The sequence below is a fragment of the Brienomyrus brachyistius genome, chromosome 7, assembly GCF_023856365.1.
Source record: "Brienomyrus brachyistius isolate T26 chromosome 7, BBRACH_0.4, whole genome shotgun sequence".
NCBI classification, from domain to species: domain Eukaryota; kingdom Metazoa; phylum Chordata; class Actinopteri; order Osteoglossiformes; family Mormyridae; genus Brienomyrus; species Brienomyrus brachyistius.
Genome location: NC_064539.1, coordinates 28,914,351 through 28,936,216, shown reverse-complemented (window position 1 = coordinate 28,936,216; position 21,866 = coordinate 28,914,351). Strand labels below are relative to the sequence as shown.

The window sequence follows — 21,866 nt, the reverse complement described above, 5'->3', positions numbered from 1 at the left end:
ACCCATCTGCTTGTGTAAGCAAACAAATAGGCCAGTGGTAAAGCGCGCTTCACTTGTCGATTGATTAATAGAATACGACAACGGTAAATGGATATTTAACTCGTTTTAGAATACTTCCCGGCCTGCTGAGATTCCTTTCGCTTTCCATCACTTAAATACGAATTCGATTGACTTATTTTCTCTTTAAGCGTTTCTTCCATCAAAGCAATACCCACAGGAAACACTGACCAAATACTATACCTAATATGCTGTCTGGCTTACAAGGCGAATTGCAAAGCCACTGTGGATTTTTAATTCTTTGAGTTGAAAAGATTCGACTTTTTTCAAATGCGGAGCAGCATAGACGCGCCTGTTAGAGCCTCTAACTTTCCACGACTACTAACTTTCCTGTTTTTAAAATTCACAAAAAAGGCCACTTTCCGTAGGACAATACACACGAGTGAGTTGATTTAAACAACTCAGCCCCGTGCACCGCCATGCGTGCTAAAGTGGGGCCAGCAATTGGTAGTGACGTCTATTTAAATTAGTGGACTTTTAAAATATTTGTCCGCGCAGAAACTTTAAAAAATAGAGAAGAACCTATTTTGCGATATGCGAGAAAAAGCAGAACAATTTAGTTTTAATTATAGCTGACTATGTTGAGATAGTGTATATTATTAAGACCCCGTTGTATTAATAGAAATAACTTGTCTGGTAAGAATTATCTTGACAAATTTAAATATGTATTTTTTTAATCTCTCAGACAGCATGTGTCACCAAAAAAGGATATTTAATTAGGCGTTAGTCTTTCATGGAATATCACCGTAGCTAATTCAATTTAGAAAGACAGCACACAAACAACCCACCGTATCATCTACATCATATTTATTATTAAAATCTACATTTTTTTTTTATCGATTTTAAGAATCCGACACCTTGTTGTCTGGTAATCCCTGTAGCAACATACTTAATAGGAACCGCAAACTGTTGTAAAAGTTTGTGTGTAAAATATTAAAACCTATTGGATATATTGTTATAGACCATTTACTGGCCGTAACTTTTTAATGTCTCGGAAAATAATATTTATTCATTTTAACCCATGTTGATAACACCGATAAGCCACAGTATGTTGAGGAACACATATGACACTTATTTTTTTTCTTATGGGTAATTAAAAAATATGTTGAAAAAGTTAACATTTAGCTTTAAATAAGTCTTGAGCATTTATTGGGAGTGCTGAGACAACTGAGCGGTAATAGAAGAAAATTAGTGAATAATTAGTGAAAAGAAACTATCTTGACAGAAATTAATGGGATCAATCAAACTTACGAACTAGCCAAACCACATAAAAAACTGTACTGTTCTTACAGAAACAAAGTTGTTGACGTTCTCGTTACATTGTGCGTCACAAGTTAAACTTCCACGACGATGCGATAAAGCCGGGGAACTACTTCAACTGAATGGCCATGACGTATCTATTTGCTCGACGCAATAGCGCAACTGGGATTCAAACTGGGGCTAGTTAGGCGCCCTAATGAGAAAAGCGGTTTACCTGTACACCTGTCAGCCGCGCTGTTTTTCGAAGTTAACGTGATGGTTCCCTTGCGTAACACAGGCCTATTCACGACACACATATGTGACAAATACACTGTTTTATCCGACTATAAAAAAGCGAAGCAAATGTAATATGGTTGATTACCAAAATGTTTAATGAAATAAACGTAATGTATTTGCTTCCCGCTTAGCTATTAATATAATCCATAAAAAAGAATATGACGTAAAGGGTGCAGCGCTTTCCTGTTCGCTCGTTTTCGCGCAGTTCGGGTTTATGCATCACTTTTAAGACGCCCCAAGCTCACCTTCGCGCGATTTTAACGTAAACATGTCTTAGAGAGAACAGTCCTTTAATCTCAATTAACCTGAATCGTCGACCTTTTCTGCAATATCCTCGCATGACAACAGTAATTAAAAAAAAAAGTTTAAGACCGAACACACATTCTGTATTTGAAACTATATATTAAAAGTGCTTCTGATTTGTCATTCATATTTCTCATTTTAGCTGCAAAACGATCCTTAACACATTATGACCAATACAACTGCGTGTCTTAGACATAAAATGTCCACGAGGTCAAGTTTGCAGTTGAATCGCAGGTGCGTGACATCAATAATAATAATTATAATAAAAAAATCACAATATTGTTCAAAGCGAGTAGGCAATTTCCTTTTTCAGTCTATATTTATTTATTTTTCTGTTTAGATTCTCAATTCAATTTTAATTCTTGAAGAACATAGCTTCGACAACATATATCGCACTTGTTATAAGAAGCAAAAGGTTATATAAAATTATTAGTATGTAATCACAGAAAATCTGGTTTTGAACCAGAAAAAAAATGAAAATACAAAACAGAGATACATAGACACGTGACACTTCTTATAGTTGCATGGAAACGTTATTTTCCCGCTAAGTCTTGATTGGTTTATTGAGCATACGAGGAGTTTTCCTGATTTTCATTTTGTGTTTGTACAAAAATGAAAATAGAGACTAATATTTTACCAAATGAAGACCAGTGTTCTTATTCATCAGGGAGATACATGAGCACATCCCCTGTTTCTGTACATAATGAATTCCATCTAAAGTCACAAAAAAGAAAAAAAAAACAACAAGCAAACAAATAAACAATCAATATTTATGATATAATAATATCGACCAAAAAGCAGGTCCTTCAATTCTGTTCGTTTCGTTTGAGGTCCATACAGTCTTCAGGTTCAGGCGGCTGTTTTGGTCCTTTTTCGTCGCTTTTTCCCCCTTACTGGGATCATTGAATTGACATATACGGCCAGTTGAAGCTACTCCCGGATAGCAACATATCCCGGATCAAGGTTTCAATGGGTGTTTTACCTACCAAGCGGACGAAGAAAAGTTGCTCGATCACTGATGAAGAAACAGTGCGAAGTGAGGGCAGGCGCAGCAAAAGCTTTCCGAAACGGCTGGGCTGGTTGGGGTACTGGCTCCTCACGTACTCCTCAAGGGCACATTGTGACTTCTCTTGCAGGCTTTCAATGTGGGCCGCATCCGATAGGCCACAAGCGTCTGTGCAACCCAATGAGACACAAAAAGACATTGTTTTAAAGCAGGATTGTGAATTATCGCTACACATAAGCATACAAACACACTCAAACTAATACTCCTTTATGAAGAATATCCAAATGCATGCTTTTTGCTATAAACTATTCAAAGCAATTAAATATTACACTCTGGTTTGATAAAGGAGACTCATGTTTTGAGTAGTAGAAAGACAGGGTACTTTTGCCAATGGTCAGTATTTTCATTTCGTGATGAGTATGAATTTACTAAAGTTTATATAGCTACGGACACCCTGATAATAATCTAGCAACCTACAGGAGACCTGAACAGGGTTTGGTTTAACGTTTTGTTTTGGCGAAGCTCCTTCTTGGTAAAACGGCCAAGCCATTTGGGAAGCGGACGGTGAAGCAAGCGAGCTTCAAAGCGGGTCAACAGAGAACAAAGCCCTGACAATACCGCTCGGGAACAGCAGCAGAATCGTGTCCGATACATTTTGTTCTTGACCCCACCGGGAAAGTAATCCAACGAGGTATGCATTTGCGAGCAACCCAGGACGCTTACCGCGGTGTAGCCTTTTATCAGAGATGGTGGTCAATCGGAATATCAGTGTTTAGTGTGTCTGACATAAATGCATAATTACTTATGGAAAAAAAAAAATATATATATATATATATATATCTATATATATATATATGTATATATATTATATATGTGTGTGTGTGTGTGTGTGTGTGTGTGTACATATATAAATGAAATGGGGATACCAAACACACAGTCTGTCACTGGGGGCCCTTGTGTTTCCTTTGACGTGTCACTACAACGTATAAAGTGCCATAGAGAATTAGCGTAATCTCCTAAAAATTAGGCAACGGTATCAGACATCTCATAGTTAATCTTTAATACTGACTGGTATTAGTTTGCCTTGGTAAAGAACCAAGCATATCTGTGAATTCATATCCAGGCTTAAGATCTAAGACCGTTTTGCAGGTGCTATACGCTATAGACTTTCTAGGCGTTTACGAAGTATTAATGAACGGAAAAAAACTATACTTAATATTAAGGAGGATTTATTATAACCAACAGCAATACCCGACTGAATAATAACATAATAAGTGTTTCGCTTTATTGTGATATGGATAGTGCTGATCAACCCTAACATCATATCAAAGTCTATCCTTGAGGCAGAATCTCTTTAACCTGCCGCTGTTACGTAAACACCGCAGGCCTCGTGCTTAAAATGCAATCTCTGCCTTAACCGGAACCCAAAACTGCTTATTAATCTCCAGAAGAATGAAAAAAACACCAATATAAATAAAATCATTCTCATTATTTATAAAATTAAGAAAAATCTACCTTTATACCAGCGACAACCGTCTGTAGCCTAACACTGCTTCGCCCTTAACAGATTAAAGTACTTACATAGGCGCTGCCTTATTTTAAACTAAAGACTTTCGGAATCCTAATGTATCTGGCCAGATACTGTCAAGCATCGTTCAATATGTGCACAATGCGTATAAGACCGTTTTACGTGTAATGCGCCCATGTTATGGGGGAAAAAAAATTACGGACAGTAGGCTACATTCGTCGACAGCGATAATTATTCGCAGTTCTCGACACAGAAACTACAAAAAAGAGAAATAATGTTCAATTAATTGCTTAAATACTAACACAAATAACTGCGTTTTAAAATATGTGGGAAGAAAGCATTTGTTGGGCTGAATTAAAAATAAAATGCTGTGTGCAGGCAGTTGACGTCAAGTGGGGGATGAAAGACGCGTGTTGTTTTTGTTTTTCAGACAGTAAACCCTAATACAAACATTATGCTGTTACATCAAAATATGTTCGGAATTTATTGAGACGCCTTCATTTTTATCCCCCACGATGAAAATTACTCCTATGAAAACGTAAATAGACGTTAACAAATGAAAATGCAAAATGGAAAACGGCAAATACCTTCATGCATAATCTCGTTTGTGGCGATGACAAATCGAAATATTTATTATAAAAATACGCAAAACGGAAATTCTGATTGTAACATTTACATAGCTAAGAACTAAATCAATATACAAAGCACTGGAGCAAAAGCAGACCGTCTGCTATCACCACACAACACGGTCTTTCTCTCCCCTTGTTTGCCAAATCGCATCTATTTTTAAATGAAAAACACCGTATCAGAAATAACTATTTTTTATGCGTTACACCTACACATGCATCTTATTTAACAGTAAAACAATACAGGTATGATGTATTTTCGATCCACATTCAGCTGTCTGCTAAACATAGATTTACTTTATTCTAGCTTGCAAAAAAATTAAAAAAAATAAATAAAAAAAAAAACTACAAAATATTTCATGCAGGTGTACACACCCAGTGGATTAATAAACAGGCTTGTATTCACTATATGTACTGCATCGCCCAACCACAAAATCTAGCATTTTGCGGGCATCTTAATTATGTAAGTTAGCAAAATACAGCTGACAATTATATAATATATAGTCATATAATATATGTCATATGTGAGCCTTGCTTTGTATGTTACATTCATTTATGTGCTGCAGTGACAAATTTATCTAGACTTCAAGAAGTGTGCGTCTGAGGCCTACGTGCTCCGCGCAGTATCCTTCCGCGATGTGACCCACTGCTTCGCTGTAGCACTTACAACTCGGTTTGGAAGCAACACCAAGTTCACTAACAAGTACTTATGAGTTTAGTGCTAAGACTTAAAAAAAAACACTGTATGTTTACGTCTACACAGATGATAGTCCGCCGGCAAGATATCGGTCATTTTTTAAGGTCAGGTCATACTTAATTCTCATAAAACGCATTTTTGCATTAGAGTCCCCTGTTTCTTCAAAGCTATTTCGGCGCACATCTTACGGAGTAAAGCAAAATCACGAAGAGACCAATGGCAAATAAAAACAAACGCATGGATATGCATCCACTGCCCTGCATGTTAGAAATTCATTTATTGGCCATATGTAACAATATATAGTCCTATATATTATACGCATTGTAACTTATTCAATATTACGATTGCAATATAACTTATTTTAAAACTTGTCCTACTTTGTGATATGGCGTCACACTTTGGTGTATATAGAAAGTGACATTGGTGTTTCGGGATCATATTGCAGCACGTCTGCATCTGCCCAAGCCTAAGGCCTGTCTGGTGTTTTTTTTTTTCCTTGCTTGACACTCACCTGACGTGAACAGCACTATTGCTTTGATACAGCTGTACTCTGCCGAGTCGACGTGGAGGGTCTTGAGTTTCTCAACCTGCTCCTGGAAGATACGAATGTGATCCATGAAAGCCACGACCCGATCGGCGGACATCGGGGAGGCGTGGAGGCCAGCCGCGGCCAGCAGCGGGGCCACGTGAAGGGGCATGGAGCACTGAGCCGCGTTAAGCACAAACAACTCGCTCCAAGTCAGCCTGAGAAGAGACACCTGGTCCGTGATCTGCAGATCTGGAAAGAAAGGGATGTTCCTGGCCCACTCAACGGCGCTGAAGAGCAGGCGTGCGGCCAGCTCGCAGATATTCTCGATGCCCATAATGTTGTTAGGCTGCATGCACTGGCTGCCGTATCGGGACGTCGGGTAAGGCTCGGCCCGCAGTAATAACGAGATGTATCCAGATAAATAGCAATGCCCGTTCAGAGGATCCCCGTTCGTCAGGGCGTACTGGCCTGGGTTGGGCTGGGTCGGAGGCATTCGTCCTCGCTGAACCGCTGACGAGAAGAAAGAGAAGGAGAGGAAATGTACATTCCGACCAGATAAACATACGCTGGTAAAGTTTGCACGGAGTGCCCGTAATAATTACGCAAACAGGCTGCAGTCCCTTAATAAAAAGATAGGCCAATGCGAAATTGCATGTTCAATGCGATGTAGCTGAATACGATTCGTCGTATAGCGTTTAGTTCACAGTCTTGCTATGCGAATGGGACTTAAACCCTCCATTTTAAACACAAATCAAAAACAAGCTATGATGCTCGTATTGTGAAGCTCTTATAACAGCAAGACAACTTCAGCTTCTTCTTGAACAGACATGCTTTTATGGAGTATGTGGATAAACACGAGCAGCACAAAATGTTTCCGGACAATGTGCACTGTACACTATAAAGATTATTTTGTCTTTGAGAAATATCACATCTATTGTAGTTTTTTCCACTGTACTACGTCAGCTGTGTAAATAAGTAGGTTACATGTGTTGATCTATTTTTTTTATTTCTGTCACTGTTGAAAACGCATGATTGCAACGGCAAATAAAAAATAAATTAAATTACGCAACTATACCCATGCTTATTGTTGTACATGAAATTTCGTAATTATCGTTGTCTTCGACGTACGACTTTGAAGAACTAGAGTCTACAAGTTATTTTTTTAATAAGATATTTCTGGAACTTTTATGTAACACTTGAATTGTATTCGGAAACTATTGTGTATGTAGTATGTGATAAATATGAAGTGATACGCTGTCTAAATTAAGTTATATTTTAAAACATTAGCATTTCATTTCTTACTACATTACTCGGCTCCTAATAAAAGAATTCGTCCATAATGTATACTATTTACAAAATATATATATGAGATTACGAAGACTGCATTATAACGGAACGGTGACTAGTTAGCACTTTGTCGGTAAGATAACATTGTTTGGTTACGGCCCACGCGATTCTCACACATACACGCGCTACATAATTTTATGACAACTTCGGGAAAGCGAAATACAGATGCTAAGAAAATGGTATTCACCTTCCCGCCTCATGCCCACTTTTAAACATTTCTTCAGCCGGCAGTACTGGCACTGATTTCGGTGGTGCTGGTCGATTGGACAGTTCCTGTTGGCACGACATGTATACGTTAAGTTCCTCCGGACACTCCTCTTGAAGAAACTTTTGCATCCCTCGCAGGTAAACTGACCATAGTGCTTGCCGCTGGATTTGTCCCCGCAAACCACACATTCAATATGCTGATTTTGTCCTGAACTCTGGCCGTGTCCCTTGTCTCCGGCTGTCCCGGGCGTTGACGGGTGTCCCGGCTGACCGGGTGTTTGCGGGGTATGCGGCGCCGCCGACGCCGCTTGCTGCTGCTCCCTTGCCGGCTGCGTGTTATGGCCGCCCGGAGTTCCTCCGGCCACGTCCTCCTGCGGATCTCGCCAGACGCTAACTACCATTGCCATATCTCGATTCCGAAAAAGTGCTTAAAAGCGAGCTGATCGCTGCGGTATTTCAAGTGGGGAAAAAGGGTATCGGGCGCAAGGTTGTGCAAAGTCAAATCTTACACATATGGCTGAGCAGGAGCGGAGGGCGATCGATACATTCAAAATAGAAGTGAAGAGGCACCCCGATCAGGATAAGCATGTGTCGGGAGGCCAGTTCCAAGGTAAATCGCAGTCAGCCATTCAGAAACCCAGTCTTGGAAAAAAAGAGAAATGTCGATAGGCAACAAATTAGCGTTTAGTTCAGATTAAGCGGTTGGAGCGCAGAGGCGATTCCCTGGGATCGGACCAGGATATGGATGGAATAGAAAATAACAAGCGATCCAAAAGTATGGCGAAATAAATCCCCCTCTTTTCTCTCTCCTTCTCACTCCAGTCTCCACTGATCGAAGGGAGCGAAAACTGAAGAGCTGTATTTCATTTCTTCATATCTTAATAAACTCATCAACAGCGAAAAATATTTTTGTAAAAATTAAAAATAATAATAATGCGCCGTGTCCCGGTATTTCACCTCTCCAGCTGAAGCGGAGCGAAAGAGAAAAAGACAAAAACACGGACAAAAAAACTAATAGAATATGCAAAGAGCAGAGACCCAAAAAATGAATGCGTTTGAACGGGAAGACCAGCGGAGCAATGTTTCCGAAACGGGGATCTGCGCGAATGTCTGTATATAGTGAACTTTGACACTACTATTGAAACTGACACGTTTCTATGGAGATCACTGCGCCTTATATGGTGCTCATGTCAAGGAGCCAAGAGAGGGGCTGCTGGCAACTGATAATCAAAGGCGACTGACTGGTCAGAGCCCTGCATTTGGGGGGGGGGGGGGGGGAGGGGAGAGGGGTGGTGGTGGTGGGGGGGGGACTAAGGTTAGCCAAGCCTCCTTCACTCCATTGGTTAGAGTCCCCCTGCCTTGCTATACCTACGACTGGATTTTTTTTTCTTTTGACAAGCACAATTTACACTGAGTTCTCCCCTACGCTGCTATTTACTTTGAAACCTGATTAGCATGGGTCGGCTATTGTCACAAGAGGAAGAAACTCAAGATACAATAGTATAAAAAATATGTAGGAAGGACGCACATTAAATAGATATATAACGATCCGACGCATTAAACTTCGGATTGGTTAGTTATTAGCCGTTGTAATCGCTTACTTATGCATTTAGATTCGCGAAGTATAATATGATAATTGTTTTGCGCATCTGTATGAAATACCGGTTTAGCTTTGCAGGATGCTGTGCAGAATGTCACCTAACGCTGGAGATAATGCTGTTCTAATTACGGAGAATAGAACGCTCTATTACTCAATGCAAGCCGCTATTTGTTGTGTACAGGAGATTAATTGTCATTTTGATAATACGTCTAATGAATGAAAGCATTGGTATTTGTTTAAGGAAAGCACAAACGATTTATTGTATAATTTTAAAATGTTGGGTATCGGCGGTCTATGTGACGACCGAGAGCTGTGGGATACAGATGTAAAATTTCTGGGTCGGGCTGCCATCTAGCGTACAGTAGACAATCACTTGAACATTTTACTGTATCATCCATTGAAATTAAGTATGCATTAAATTACACATGCAAGAATTTTTTCCCCTAAAGATGTGTGCACATATTTTAAGGGGGATGTTTTGGCAAAGGTATTTTTTTGTCTTTTAATAAAATGTTTCTTTAGTACTGAATGGTGTTAAACGCACAAGAATGCAGTTGTCATTATTCTGTTATAGATTAATAGATTGTAGATGCGCCTTTTTGATTTTACTGGTATTTTCTGTAAACCGTCGTTCAATGTGGGAACAAGGTGACAGAAACTTTCAAAATCGCACTTTTAGGCACATTTTGCATTTGCTTTTAGGGAAATGATGTACAGCCATGCACTCTCCCCACCAACGATTATCAAAACAAACACCTAACCATTGTCTTCAATTTTGCGGGGGAGTGAAACAAATGCGAATCAATCGAGTACGAGGGAAAAAGTTTTGCGAGCGTTTCGCAAATATTTAACCTCACATATTGGACTAGAGCGGGAGCGCGGGAGAAAAAGATGGGGGAGAGAGAGTGAGTGAGAGAGAGAGAGAGCAGGATAGCGAATGAGAGCAGAGGCAAGACTAGCAAGACAACAATGTGGGAAAGGGGGGGAAAGTGGACACTTGGACGTTAAAAGAACAAGAAGCAGCCGCCGAAGGTAGCGTGAAGGTACTGCCAAAACATGATTTTTCGTTGCAGGTAGGCAATTAAAATTTTACCGATCCGTTTTTTTTAACGTATAAACTGGATTGATTAAAAAAGCGCAACGCACGCGTACAAATAATTCAAAAGAACCCATGTGTTCATGCTTTGCAAGTCGTCACTCCATGGTTATTTATGATTTGTCGATTAGTTGAGATTATTAGATAATTGCTTATCTTTTATTATCTTTAGATATTCACAATTTAAATTCGGATGGTCTTCTGCATGCTTTCGTAAATTATTTATTTTTAATATCGTCAGTTGCAGCGGTAGCACACAGACAATCTATCCTTGCCACATTACAACCTTCTCACGTGCATATTTTTGATGTTGTTCAATAAAGATTGATTGCAGGTTCCTAAGTGCGATGATGGTGATGGATTTAAAGGGCAGATAGAAAATGAATTCGACCGGGGAGTAGAGAGAATTGGGTCGTCTTTGGGTTCCGTTCGCCACTTGATATCATAGGCTGTCTTGTCCCTAAACAAAGAGAAATTAATGGAGCAAAAGGCAGTGCAGATAGTCAACTTTACTTGTCATTCGTGTTTAGAAATAAGCGGGAATTTTTATTAAGGAAATGCATACAACGGATTGCAGTCTTAGACCATAACATCGGGATGCTAGATATATAAATTAACATCCCTGTATATAATTGTCAGCAAGCTTTGCTTTGCTTAAACTCACTGCAGGTTTCTCTGAACCTCGAGCGCCAAAAGCGAGCGCACAGCATGAACTTGTTAAAGCATTTCCCTTTAAAATCGATGGTGAAGTTTAATAGGTAATGCACGATTTAAATCACATAGAAGAGTCTAACATAAGTAACGCGAACTTCGGAACTCCCAAGTGGTTTCCCAGCGTTTCTTGAATTTTTCTTATGGATTGGCATAGAATCGCGTAGTCGTGAGTCTTGAACCTTTGGTTAAAATACATATGTAGTTAACAAAAGCAAAACAATTACACTGTTTCGTGTTTGCATTGCGTCGATATTGTTAAATTTAGCCCCCTGATTGCTGCAGACAACCCCGAGCGAATAATTTACAGCATTCCGCAACTAAAATTTAGAATTTTAATTTCAATTTTGAAATGAAGGGTGTGAAAACAGCTATTTTATATATAACAGACATCCTCAAGAAATATCATCAAGATTATCTTATAATTACTATAATTGTCCAATAGCACGATTGAAGTTTGCCGTTGGATTGAAGGTTAACATAGATATTCGAACAGTGCTTGATGCATTTATTCCTTTCATACATTTCCCTTTGGGAAATTTATCACATGCTGAATTTTCATCATGCAACAAATCAAAAGAGCGTTTATTTTTATGCGTTCGCAGGCCTCATTAATGACGTATTTAAATTCCTGTAGCTAGAGTTAGGTAAAAGACTTAACCTTATCTAGTATGCTGTATGAGATGGTTATAAATGACCAAAAGCAACGAAATCACGTGCAACGTATTTCCACGTATGGTTGCGCGTGATATGCATGAGCACAGCGGATTATCTTGTAACAGGATAAGTTAAAAAAGAAAAATTCGAGCAATTGTACACACGATTCAATATATTTAAAAAAGCAAAACGCCACAGAGCAATAATTATAATGAAGCACGCAGTATGTCCAGTTTTTTTTAATTAAAGTTGCAAAAGTAATCAGCATAATAATAATTCAATAATAATACATTTTAAAACTTAGACGACGCGTGGAAAAACAGTTTAATATACCCTAATTAAGAACAATAGAATAGTTTTGTATCAAACACGGTGTATGGTGAATGTTAATTTATATGTTAATTGAAGAAAAGCATTTAGATTTAATTTGAACAATGTAAACTACGCAAAACTCAACTTTCAAGACAACTTAAATTTAATTTACAAGGGCAAATTCTTATGACCACAAAAAACACTACAAAACAACAGTGTAACCCCAACGTAATTTTATCACGCCGGAAAAACCGAAGACATACAAACACTGAAATATATGTAATCATACTTAACATAATATAGAATATTAACAGAAGTACACAAAATGCTCAGTGTTGAAATTGCCGTTTTCATCATAGTCTCAGTATTTCAGTATTTTCTTACTATTCAACAAGTAACTTTAACGTCCGAGTCAGATGGTGCGTCGTGCATCGTCTCTCTGCAAGGGGGGGGGGGGTCTTTTGTCCGATTTGATCTCTTGCGATTCTGGGGCCAAGATTGGTGTGGATGAGAGGGGGTGGGGGTCACTTGAATTTGTCTTTTATCTATCGCCTCTCTCCTGGATGAGCAGAAGACACAGACTAATCGCCCTTATTAGAACACCGTTCGTCTGTTGGATACACGGCCGCTTAGTTGCTACGCTATTCTATATTAACGTACTAAACTGACGATTTAAGAATACGTAATTGCATAATAAACCATTAATAATAATACATTTATTATAACAGAACCAGTAATCATAACAAAAGAAGAGTCAAATGGTCCCGCGCCTGGGTCGTTATCAGCATCTCCTTTCTCCTACAGGTGTGTCATTGTAAATCCAGCTCGTGCTCATTATAAAACTAGTATTATCTTCTCCCAGATATCGCGCGATTATTTTAATCCAGAAAATTTTAACGTTTTCAGTATTGGTCTCTGAAAAGTAAGTTATAAAACTGCGATGCGTCCTCTATAGGAGGAGTTAGACTGCTGTTGAATTGACACATGGGTGTTCAACCTCCTTGAGTCTGGTGCAAAGTCATGGTTCCCAAATCCCGACTTAACACGACAACACAGCCCCCTTAACACTTAAAACCGTCATCGCTTTAGGATACTTCCGCCAATTAATTCAGATGGGACACGAATATAATATCTCATCCAGGAACTAACATGGTTTATCTACAGTAATTTTACATAATACAATTATGAGCGAAACTTTTAAGTGTTTATAAGAGACATATATATATACGCTTTTTAAGTTTTAATGTGAAGCCAAAAAGTGGAAAAAAACAAAATGAAAACTCCTGTATATGGAATTATGTAAGATATATAAGCATATTTATATAAAGAGAATTTAAGAGAAATTATTAAATTTTCTGGAAACAGTTATTCTTTAGCCATTGTTATTACCAATCTTATTAAGTGATTACGTTAAAGACACCCATAATTTAAAAAAATTCGAACAGTTTTCGCTTCATATTCCAAGAAACCTAAATATGTAGTCCATCGTTGTTTATATAATGAATTCAGAAAACAGATAGGCCTATTGCTCTCCCAGTTTGATCCCCTAGGTACGGCCGTAGTTCCCCGCGTGACGTTTTACTGGCCCCTTAATTCTACACCGCTTAAATTGATGTCATTTAGGGCAAGGCGATTATTTAGCCTAATTCACAAAGCGCTCTTTGAATACAGCAATTAATAAGTGGGTATTTAAAGTACCCAAAACATATTACTGAAGTATCAAAAGAGTTATTTCATTAGTTTTTTTTAAACATTTTTCATGGTCGCCATGTTACCAATTCATGCCTGAAGTTAAATTAACATGAGATCAAGGTCTGTGCACTGGAGTTTAAGTGAGTAACGCGCGACCCTGATTTCCTGCAGGCCGCTCTAGTAAAATACATATGAAACACTGTCGCACCTCAAGTTGCTCTTTCAGGAAGGAGCTAAGATGAAATAACATTTTCAAACACAAAATGGATCATAATGGACTCCTTCACACGCACACACACACAGACACACACACACACACACACACACACACACACACACAAAGCAAGCAACTTAGGAGATGCTTCCCCAAAGCATAGATGGTAACTATTAGTTAGCAACTTCCATAGTTTGAACCGTAAATCTGAATGGGTCCAGCTATGTAAGTTGCTAACGGAAGCGGTTTAATCCCACTTTTGTGTTTAAAGCCAGGTTTGTCTCTGCACTTTCATAGGAAAATAACCTTTAATAGAACTTTTCTATTAAAGAGATTTTAATAGGTACGACAACTGCATATACATCATATACAATAAAATTGTACTTATTAAAACAGCATTAATAATGAAACGGATACCGAACGCAATGCTTTACGCTACGTGTGGGGAAGGAGCAGACATTCCGAAGGCAGAATTTTCAGCGGGCCAAACGTGATCTCACAGTAGGGCTGCTTCCAAAACATCGGCCTACTTTCAGTGCTGAGGAAACCCATGCCTGGTTTCCTAAATCCCATCCCAGTCGTCCTCAGAGAGAGAGAGAGAGGCTCATTTCACCGACAGCCCGACTCTCAGGGTGAACAAGAAATGACTGAACTGCAACTTGGTTTCCTGTCTTCATTTGACACAAAGTCCTTATCACAGCATTACCCTTAAACCAGCTGTAATACCTCACAGTAAAATGCATAAAGGAAAATGGGTTTTTTTTCCACTTACCTTCTTAAATATTGGTTAGTAGAAACAAAGTTGGCAGTTTTGTACACCAACAAAGATTAACAGTAACATTTCTCTTAAAAACGGCAAAGAAGACTGAATGATTATACACACACACACACACACACACACATACACACAGACATACTTGATAGATTTACACAAAATTAGCCTTCTAACTGTGCTTAATCATTCACAAACAACATACATGGGAATATGTGTAGGAAAAGGAGTACCTTACTGATGGGTACTTAAATATCACCTCTCCTGAGACACAGTTACAGTTATTGCCCATGCATACAATCTCACGCACTGCACTTTTATGTACATCACACTACACTGTACTTCACATTACTGGAATTTCAATGTTTTCTGGGAAACGAAAGGTCGGAAATTCTGCTGTTGACATAATGTGATCTTAAATTCTGCAGAGCGACACCAATATTTGTCTTTATCTGTCACAGATGAAATCTTGTTCTTCCTATAAGCTGTCAGAGGCCGATGTGTGTTTTTATTACAGCATTTTAATATTCGTTTTGTCTTTGCACAGGACTGTTCATGTTTCTAGCCATAAGTAACGCTGGTAAGAAACACCTCAAATACGCAACCCTGAACTCAAAGATAGAAATGTAAGCTTCATTTAGACAAAAGGAAGAAGCTGTAACTGGTAATGAGAAGAATGTGAAAGAGTTAGAACACGGGAAATAAATGGAAAATGTCAGAAATTACTTAAAAAGCAGTTTTCCCAATTAAGCCTATTACCTTTATATTGTGTGGGTGTTTATGTATGTGTGTGTGAGCCTGACACAATGTCCCCACAACGTGATGAATACCCTTTTTTCCCTTATGGGGACCAGTTTCCCAGTCCCTATAATGGAAAACTCAGTTTAATAAAAATCAGTGACTGCCATGAAAAAAATAAAAATGCAAAAACTCCTGTATTTTGCTTGGTTACTTATGGTTATAGTTAGGGCTGGGTGGGGGTTAAGGTTGTCATAGTTAGCTTTAGCATTTTTCCCATAGAAATGAATGAGTGGTACCTATAAAGATATGTTTACCCGACATGTGTGTGTGTGTGTGTGTGTGTGTGTGTGTGTGTGTGTGTGTGTTTGGGCCTTTTATGTTAATTGGATTAAAAAAATACATTTTATAAACGCATTAACACCAGTATAATTTCACACAAACCTATGATCTAATTGGAATTTATTGATGCCTAATTGTAGATGATAATTTGATGTAGAATTCTCTGGTTTGTATGTTGATGAAATAATAGACATGCAGTAATACACTTATATACAGTTTTATCTCTCTAACAAGGGTGTATTGGAATAAAATAGTCCATTGCTTAGGTTCTGGAGTACTTGACTATGTATTGCATAATGATAGATTTAATTGCTTAGAAGATGCGTTTATACAAAAGGAAGCATGTTGTCTATCTTTTAGCACCTACAGGAATTTGTAGGAATTTTGGATGCAAGCTTTTGTCACACTTCTGGTTCCATAACTGCGGTACCTGCTGCCCTTTAAATAGTTCCGGCAAAACGGGAAGGTGATGAGCTACTTGCCTTACAGTATAAGCTGCTGCAGAGCTGCTTTGGTGCACGAATAGAAATTGCTACAGGTACGGTTTGCCTTGGGTCCTGTACTGAAAACTTATTTTCACATCTTTTTACTTTTCTTTTATTTTCCGTGCAATAAATTGTGATGTTGAACCTTCTCTCTCACAGTACAAAGCCAACTTGCCCACCTGTCCACTCCATAGTAGCCTGGTCATTGTACAGTATATCAATGAAGTTAGCAGTTCTATTTCAGTCCTTTTAAGTCTTATAAATACTTCTTAGTTTTACAGCATAGTAGTTTACAATAGCTTCTCTCTCTCTCTCTCTCCCTCTCTCTCTCTCTATTGTATCCAGTCTTCTATAATCGTTACATATTCACATTGCATTGAAACAAATTGTATGTATATATTCATTATCATGCACCTTCCTACTGCGTATGTTGGAGGTCAATGGGTCCACAGCCCCTCCCAGGCAGAGTGTCTCTGGATTGCTGGAGTAAACCGGGGGACCTGGAGGAAACATGGGGAAGCGTGTAAACTACACGCACACAAAGCGGTGGCAGAGGTGGGATTCCAGCTTCTCGCCCTGGAGTCTCCTTCTGTTCAGCCTGGTTTTGAAACAAAAAATCAACTCATAGAGATCCAGTCCGGCTGGGCAGCACCAGACCCTAAACTGACACCAATGAAACATTTTACATTTATTTTTAGTTTCTATCTTTTTTTCTTCCTTTGACTCAGTGCTGAAGACTATGTATTGCATGGCCCTGTGGACATTATATGAGGGTCTTGTTTTTCCTGACTTGGGTGGGTTTCCTGCCGCGTTTCTCTCTCTTGGATTGGAAGTGTGCAGGAACATGACAATGGAAGGATAGAGGCCTGTGTGTCGTCCCATTGCTTCAGGGTAGAAACCTCCAGAAATGTTTTATCAAGCCCGGGAATAAAAACGCATTGTTATTATTATCATCGTCATTGTTACGGCACAGGCAGAAATCCCAAATGCCATCATTTAAGATTATTAAAATGTTTCGAAGGTTCTACTTTATGTGGGATTTTCTGCCTCGCCATACAAGAAACGATTCTGAAGTGAATTTTAATGGCAGCGATTTAAGCCAAGTACATATTTTACCCACGAGTTTATGGGTCGGGAGGTCTGTCCCGGCGAGTATTTCTCGTGCGGAAATCAATTAAGTCGTATCTTTGCGTTTGTAATAGCTAGGCAAACGTTGGGCCGTTAATGTTTTATTCCTCTCCTAACGATTTTCCTTTCCCAAACACAGCGGTTTTTCCCCTTTTCCCGCCGCAGTGGCGAGCCCCTTATTTATTTTCTAATCCAAACTTCAACCTGTCCCATGTTTGTTTATTTATTAAATTTCTGTAGGTGGTTGAGGAGGGTAGGCGGTGGGGTGGGGGGGGGGGGGGGGGGGTAGGGAGCTGGAGTGAGGTTGGGAGGTGGTGAGTGTAAGACGAACCCCCCGCCCCCTCTGATAGAGAACATCCAAGCTGTGGTCGACCTTGACTGCCAAATTCTCCGAAACATTAAACAGCCTTTCCTGTGCCCTTTGCCTGGCCTGCCTTTCACATGGGCGGGAAAATGCACCTTTTTCCTTTCCCCTCCTAGGAGGCTATAAAAATATGTTTGCTTCCAGTGCATTAGCTTAGCTGATGAGAGTGTATTGCGGTGGGAGGAATCAGTTTTATGTTCCAGAGAGCTGGATTTTCAAAGCCCCCTTGAGAATGAGGAAGACGTTGGGAAGCCCAGCCAGATCCTGCTGTGAGGTTTTTTCCCTCCCGTGACCTTGTCTCACAGGACGAGTGCTTAAACCCAGCGGAGCAGATCCTGACGTAGGTGCTGCGGACCTGCTTCATGACCTGGAGTCGTGGGCAAACTTTACTCACAAGCCAAGGGACCTCAATGTTTGCGGACGCCAATGGCGCTACAGGAAACTGCTACCTGAAAACGTTAACGTCGTTCGCCGGAAGGAGACATAAGAAAGTTCATGTACACCTATAACATGGAATACATGCTGTGTAATTCCAAATCCAACATCGAGCACGCATTTATGTTTAAATTTGCAGCTCAAATCCATGGACGGCAACATTATGTCCTGTTCAAATCGTCAATCGTTTTCTCAACTCAGAGTTATTATAATTGAGTGTTTTGTGACATTTTTAGTAGCAGCGGATCACCTATAATTTCTAATGCGATTTCCCATAGATACTTGTTGCTCTGAAATGGTTAAAATGTGGCGAGATGATGGTGAAACCCATGAAATGCTATAAAGCGCTTGGCTCACAGCCGCAAAGCACAGGCCAGTAAATGAAACCCTAATAACTCCCTTTATTACTTTTATTAAATACAATAAGCGCTATTTGTTCCTGCTACAGCAATTATGACTAATGCATTTTATTATGATGTTTATCTGTTTTTTTCTTCTTTTTTTGCGGAATTCACCCTTTTATGTAAGTAAGGTAAGTCTCGATGTCATAATGAGTCCGTGATGTTTGAATGCGTTTCCTCAGTAATGACCACGGCTAACATCCTCTCCAAGAATGCAAGGTGTAAAAACACTCCCCCCTCCCCAGAGATGTGAGTGGCAGTTCCCTCACATTAGGTAAGAGGGCAGGTGGAAAAGTCCCCCCCCCCCCCAGTAGTCTACATCACTTATTCATGGCTTCCCATAGCACAGTCCTGACCCCTTTGTTACGCATCCATGTTCTTGCTGAGTGAGACCCAGAAAGTGCTTATAGAAAGCGACACCAGCTCGCTCCTGGAAGCTCACTAGATGCTAGAACATTCCGTTTCGACTTCCCTTTAACAGGGAGTAGGAGTTTTACCTCTGTGCCATCCGTATATCTCTGTTACTCACACTATAGGCTTCCCGGAGAGGGGGCAGGCGGCTTCCACAGGTACTGTTGTCTGCCTGCACGGATGTGCCCCACGCGGCACGCGGGTATATTTGGCGTCTTGTCCTTGACCTCACACATCTAAATGGGTTAAAGTGGCGCGTGGGAACGCTCCACAAAACAGGGCCACAACTGTCTCCGAATCATCGGGAAATTATAGCCCGGATACTTCCAGTTGTATCCCAGACTCCCAACCTCCTTCAATTCTTAATTAATTAATGTCATTATTACATCATTAATACAACTACTGCTACTACTACTAATACCTAATAATAACATATTTAAAGGCTTCCATTACAGTTACCCTGACACCTTTCCCTCTTAGTGATACTGCGGTAGATATATGTCTCTTGTTTTACTACTTTTTCCATCGTACTATATTCTCCCCGGTTCCTCCGTAGGCAGCCTCTGCCTCCCCCCCCCCCCCCCGGGGAAGCTGCTCCCGGCCGCCTCCTGATTTGCTTCGTAAAAGCAGAACCGAATGATGGATTACTGTGTCATTGCCGGCCCGCCAAGGATTAATTTGTTTCATTGATTTCTCTTTAGGCGGAGCGCCAGCGGTTGCAGCTTCCTACCCCCAATCCCCCTTATTTATTTATTTACGGGAGACTTCCAGACGTGATGGAAAGTAATAGCAGGAGACAAATCAAGCGGCTCTCGTAAAATCGGCAGCAAACAATCCTGGCCGTTGCGGGCAGACCCCCAGCCGGTGGCTGCGCCCTCGCCCCCCTCCCTTAGGATGGCGTTAACGCGGGATAAAATGGAGCAGCGAGCCGCAGAGCACCGGCCGCTCTCTGCCAAACGCATCTGCGCTCCCCCCGCGATCATGCACTTTAGTCGTCGTTCTCTTTCTACTCCGCCTAGTTACATTTGCCCTAGGTTTGGCGAAAGAGGGTATTTCGAGGATTCCGGCGTTACTTTCAAAGGCATTCAGTACGTATGTGATGTAATGAGTGTGGGATTTCATGACCCTTGTGTAAACATCATGTCCTGTCGGAAAGCATCTCTTTGCTGTGACAGATACATGCAGCTGAACGAAATTTAACTTTTCACAAACGCACTTTTGTGTTCCAGTCAGCATACAGCACAATAAATGCTTTGGAAAGTGATGATTTTGTCTCTGTTTATTTTTTTCATAAATTTTAATAATTTAATTTATTTTTTGTTTATGTTTTAACACTAATTACTTTTCTATTAGTGGACTGAATGTAGAATAAAAAAATGCAGCTTTCTTATGATTCCGAAAATCGTTAAGGGGAAAACGTCAGTCTGCGCTCCCTCGTTTGGTTATCTGTTGGTGAATTGAAAAGAGAATCTCCATCTGTGAATGATATAAACTAATTAACAATCAAAGCAAACCATAAAACAAAACAGGAATTTCAAGAAGACATGTTTCTTATTTTTTTATTAAACGCCTGAAGACTTTTATTAAATGCTGGTACTCTGGACTGTGGTACCTGCAGCACAGTCAGGTGTTCAAATTAACTATGGTTAAATTGAAGCGACCAAAAGCTTCCTGGGAACTGGAGACAAAACGGAAGTGCACTTGTTATTTTCTCTAGAACTTTCTATCCTGTCTAAAATAACTAAGGAAGTCAAGCTGGAACTGGTTTGGATTAGAGGGGAGAAGGAATGTCTGTATTGCAAAATGAAACTGTATACTTTCAATAAATAAGTAAAACCACTTCTAGCTAAATACAAATACTAAGCATTTATGTTTTAAGACACTGGGAAATTTTACTGGCGTTTGTGTGGCATTGTCGTAAAATGCTACGAAAAAACAGAGGACAGAAAGACAGACCTAAGCAGCTCGAGTCCATGTCAGCGTCCTTGAGCGATGCGGGACTGACAGCCCTGTTGCCTGTGAGAAGACTTAGGAAAACTGATCTTCGGGCTTCAGACAGCTTGAGCAAAACCTTCCAAGCAAACGGGCAAGAGCTGTATGAAGCTGAAGTTGTTAGAGACTTAGTGAAAATATGGGCTGATGTATGTGCTGCCAAAATCGCTTCCAAAGAGTTTGGGGAACAGAGACATTTGCTCCCCTTTCTAAGAAACGGTAACGTGTCCAAAAACTTGGGAAAACCGAGATTTGAACACAAAACAAAGATGCATTTTGTAGCCTGTCCAGGATAGGATTGTAATTAAACATGCATTTACAAGTCTAAAGCCTTGAAACATATTATGACAATGAAAACAGATAACAGTTTAGTAGTTTGTGAGTTAAATTTAGTTTATCATTTGATTACCCATCTGCAGAAATAGCAATTCAGTAATCTGCAGGAATTTCATATATATGGATCATGTAAATGTATGTGAGGGGGGCCTAACTGAAGACAGAAAACCTTAACAACAAACAGATTTAATTTTGCAACCAGACATTTTTCTTCTGACAGATGGCATCATCTAAGCCAAGAGATTAACTTTCGTGCCACTGGTGATACTCGAGCAATTTGCTGTACCATGCAAATGCGCGATAAGGCAAACAAGGGGCAGATCCGGCAACTGGACACATGCTTC

The 21,866-nt window shown here is 39.8% G+C and overlaps 1 protein-coding gene and 1 long non-coding RNA gene across 3 annotated transcripts; one reads left to right on the top strand and one right to left on the bottom strand.

Moving 5' to 3' along the window:
* Positions 1-2,196: 2,196 nt before the first annotated feature.
* Positions 2,197-8,991, bottom strand: LOC125746571 (nuclear receptor subfamily 2 group F member 1-A-like). 2 transcript variants are annotated; one of them, XM_049020694.1, is made up of 4 exons: positions 7,985-8,174; positions 7,817-7,902; positions 6,265-6,792; positions 2,197-3,070 (listed from the first exon to the last, which is right to left on the bottom strand). In XM_049020694.1, exons 1-4 carry the CDS (start codon positions 8,023-8,025, stop codon positions 2,796-2,798), a joined length of 930 nt encoding a protein of 309 aa, XP_048876651.1. In that variant the 5' UTR covers positions 8,026-8,174; the 3' UTR covers positions 2,197-2,795. The 2 variants fall into 2 exon arrangements, with proteins under 2 accessions (XP_048876651.1, XP_048876649.1); XM_049020692.1 differs by having other exon boundaries at positions 7,817-8,991.
* Positions 8,992-10,072: 1,081 nt separating this feature from the next.
* On the top strand, positions 10,073-20,458 carry LOC125746498 (uncharacterized). Its single transcript, XR_007398991.1, has 2 exons — positions 10,073-10,509; positions 18,253-20,458. It is a non-coding gene; the product is annotated as an uncharacterized LOC125746498 (long non-coding RNA).
* Positions 20,459-21,866: the final 1,408 nt, after the last annotated feature.

Coding starts and splice junctions, on each gene's coding strand:
- LOC125746571 (XM_049020692.1), bottom strand. CDS start 8,243: ATGGCAATGGTAGTTAGCGTCTGGCGAGATCCGCAGGAGGACGTGGCC. Junction 6,793..7,816: donor AGTGGGCATGAGGCGGGAAG/GTGAATACCATT, acceptor TCTTCTCGTCAG/CGGTTCAGCGAGGACGAATG. Junction 3,071..6,264: donor AATAGTGCTGTTCACGTCAG/GTGAGTGTCAAG, acceptor TGGGTTGCACAG/ACGCTTGTGGCCTATCGGAT.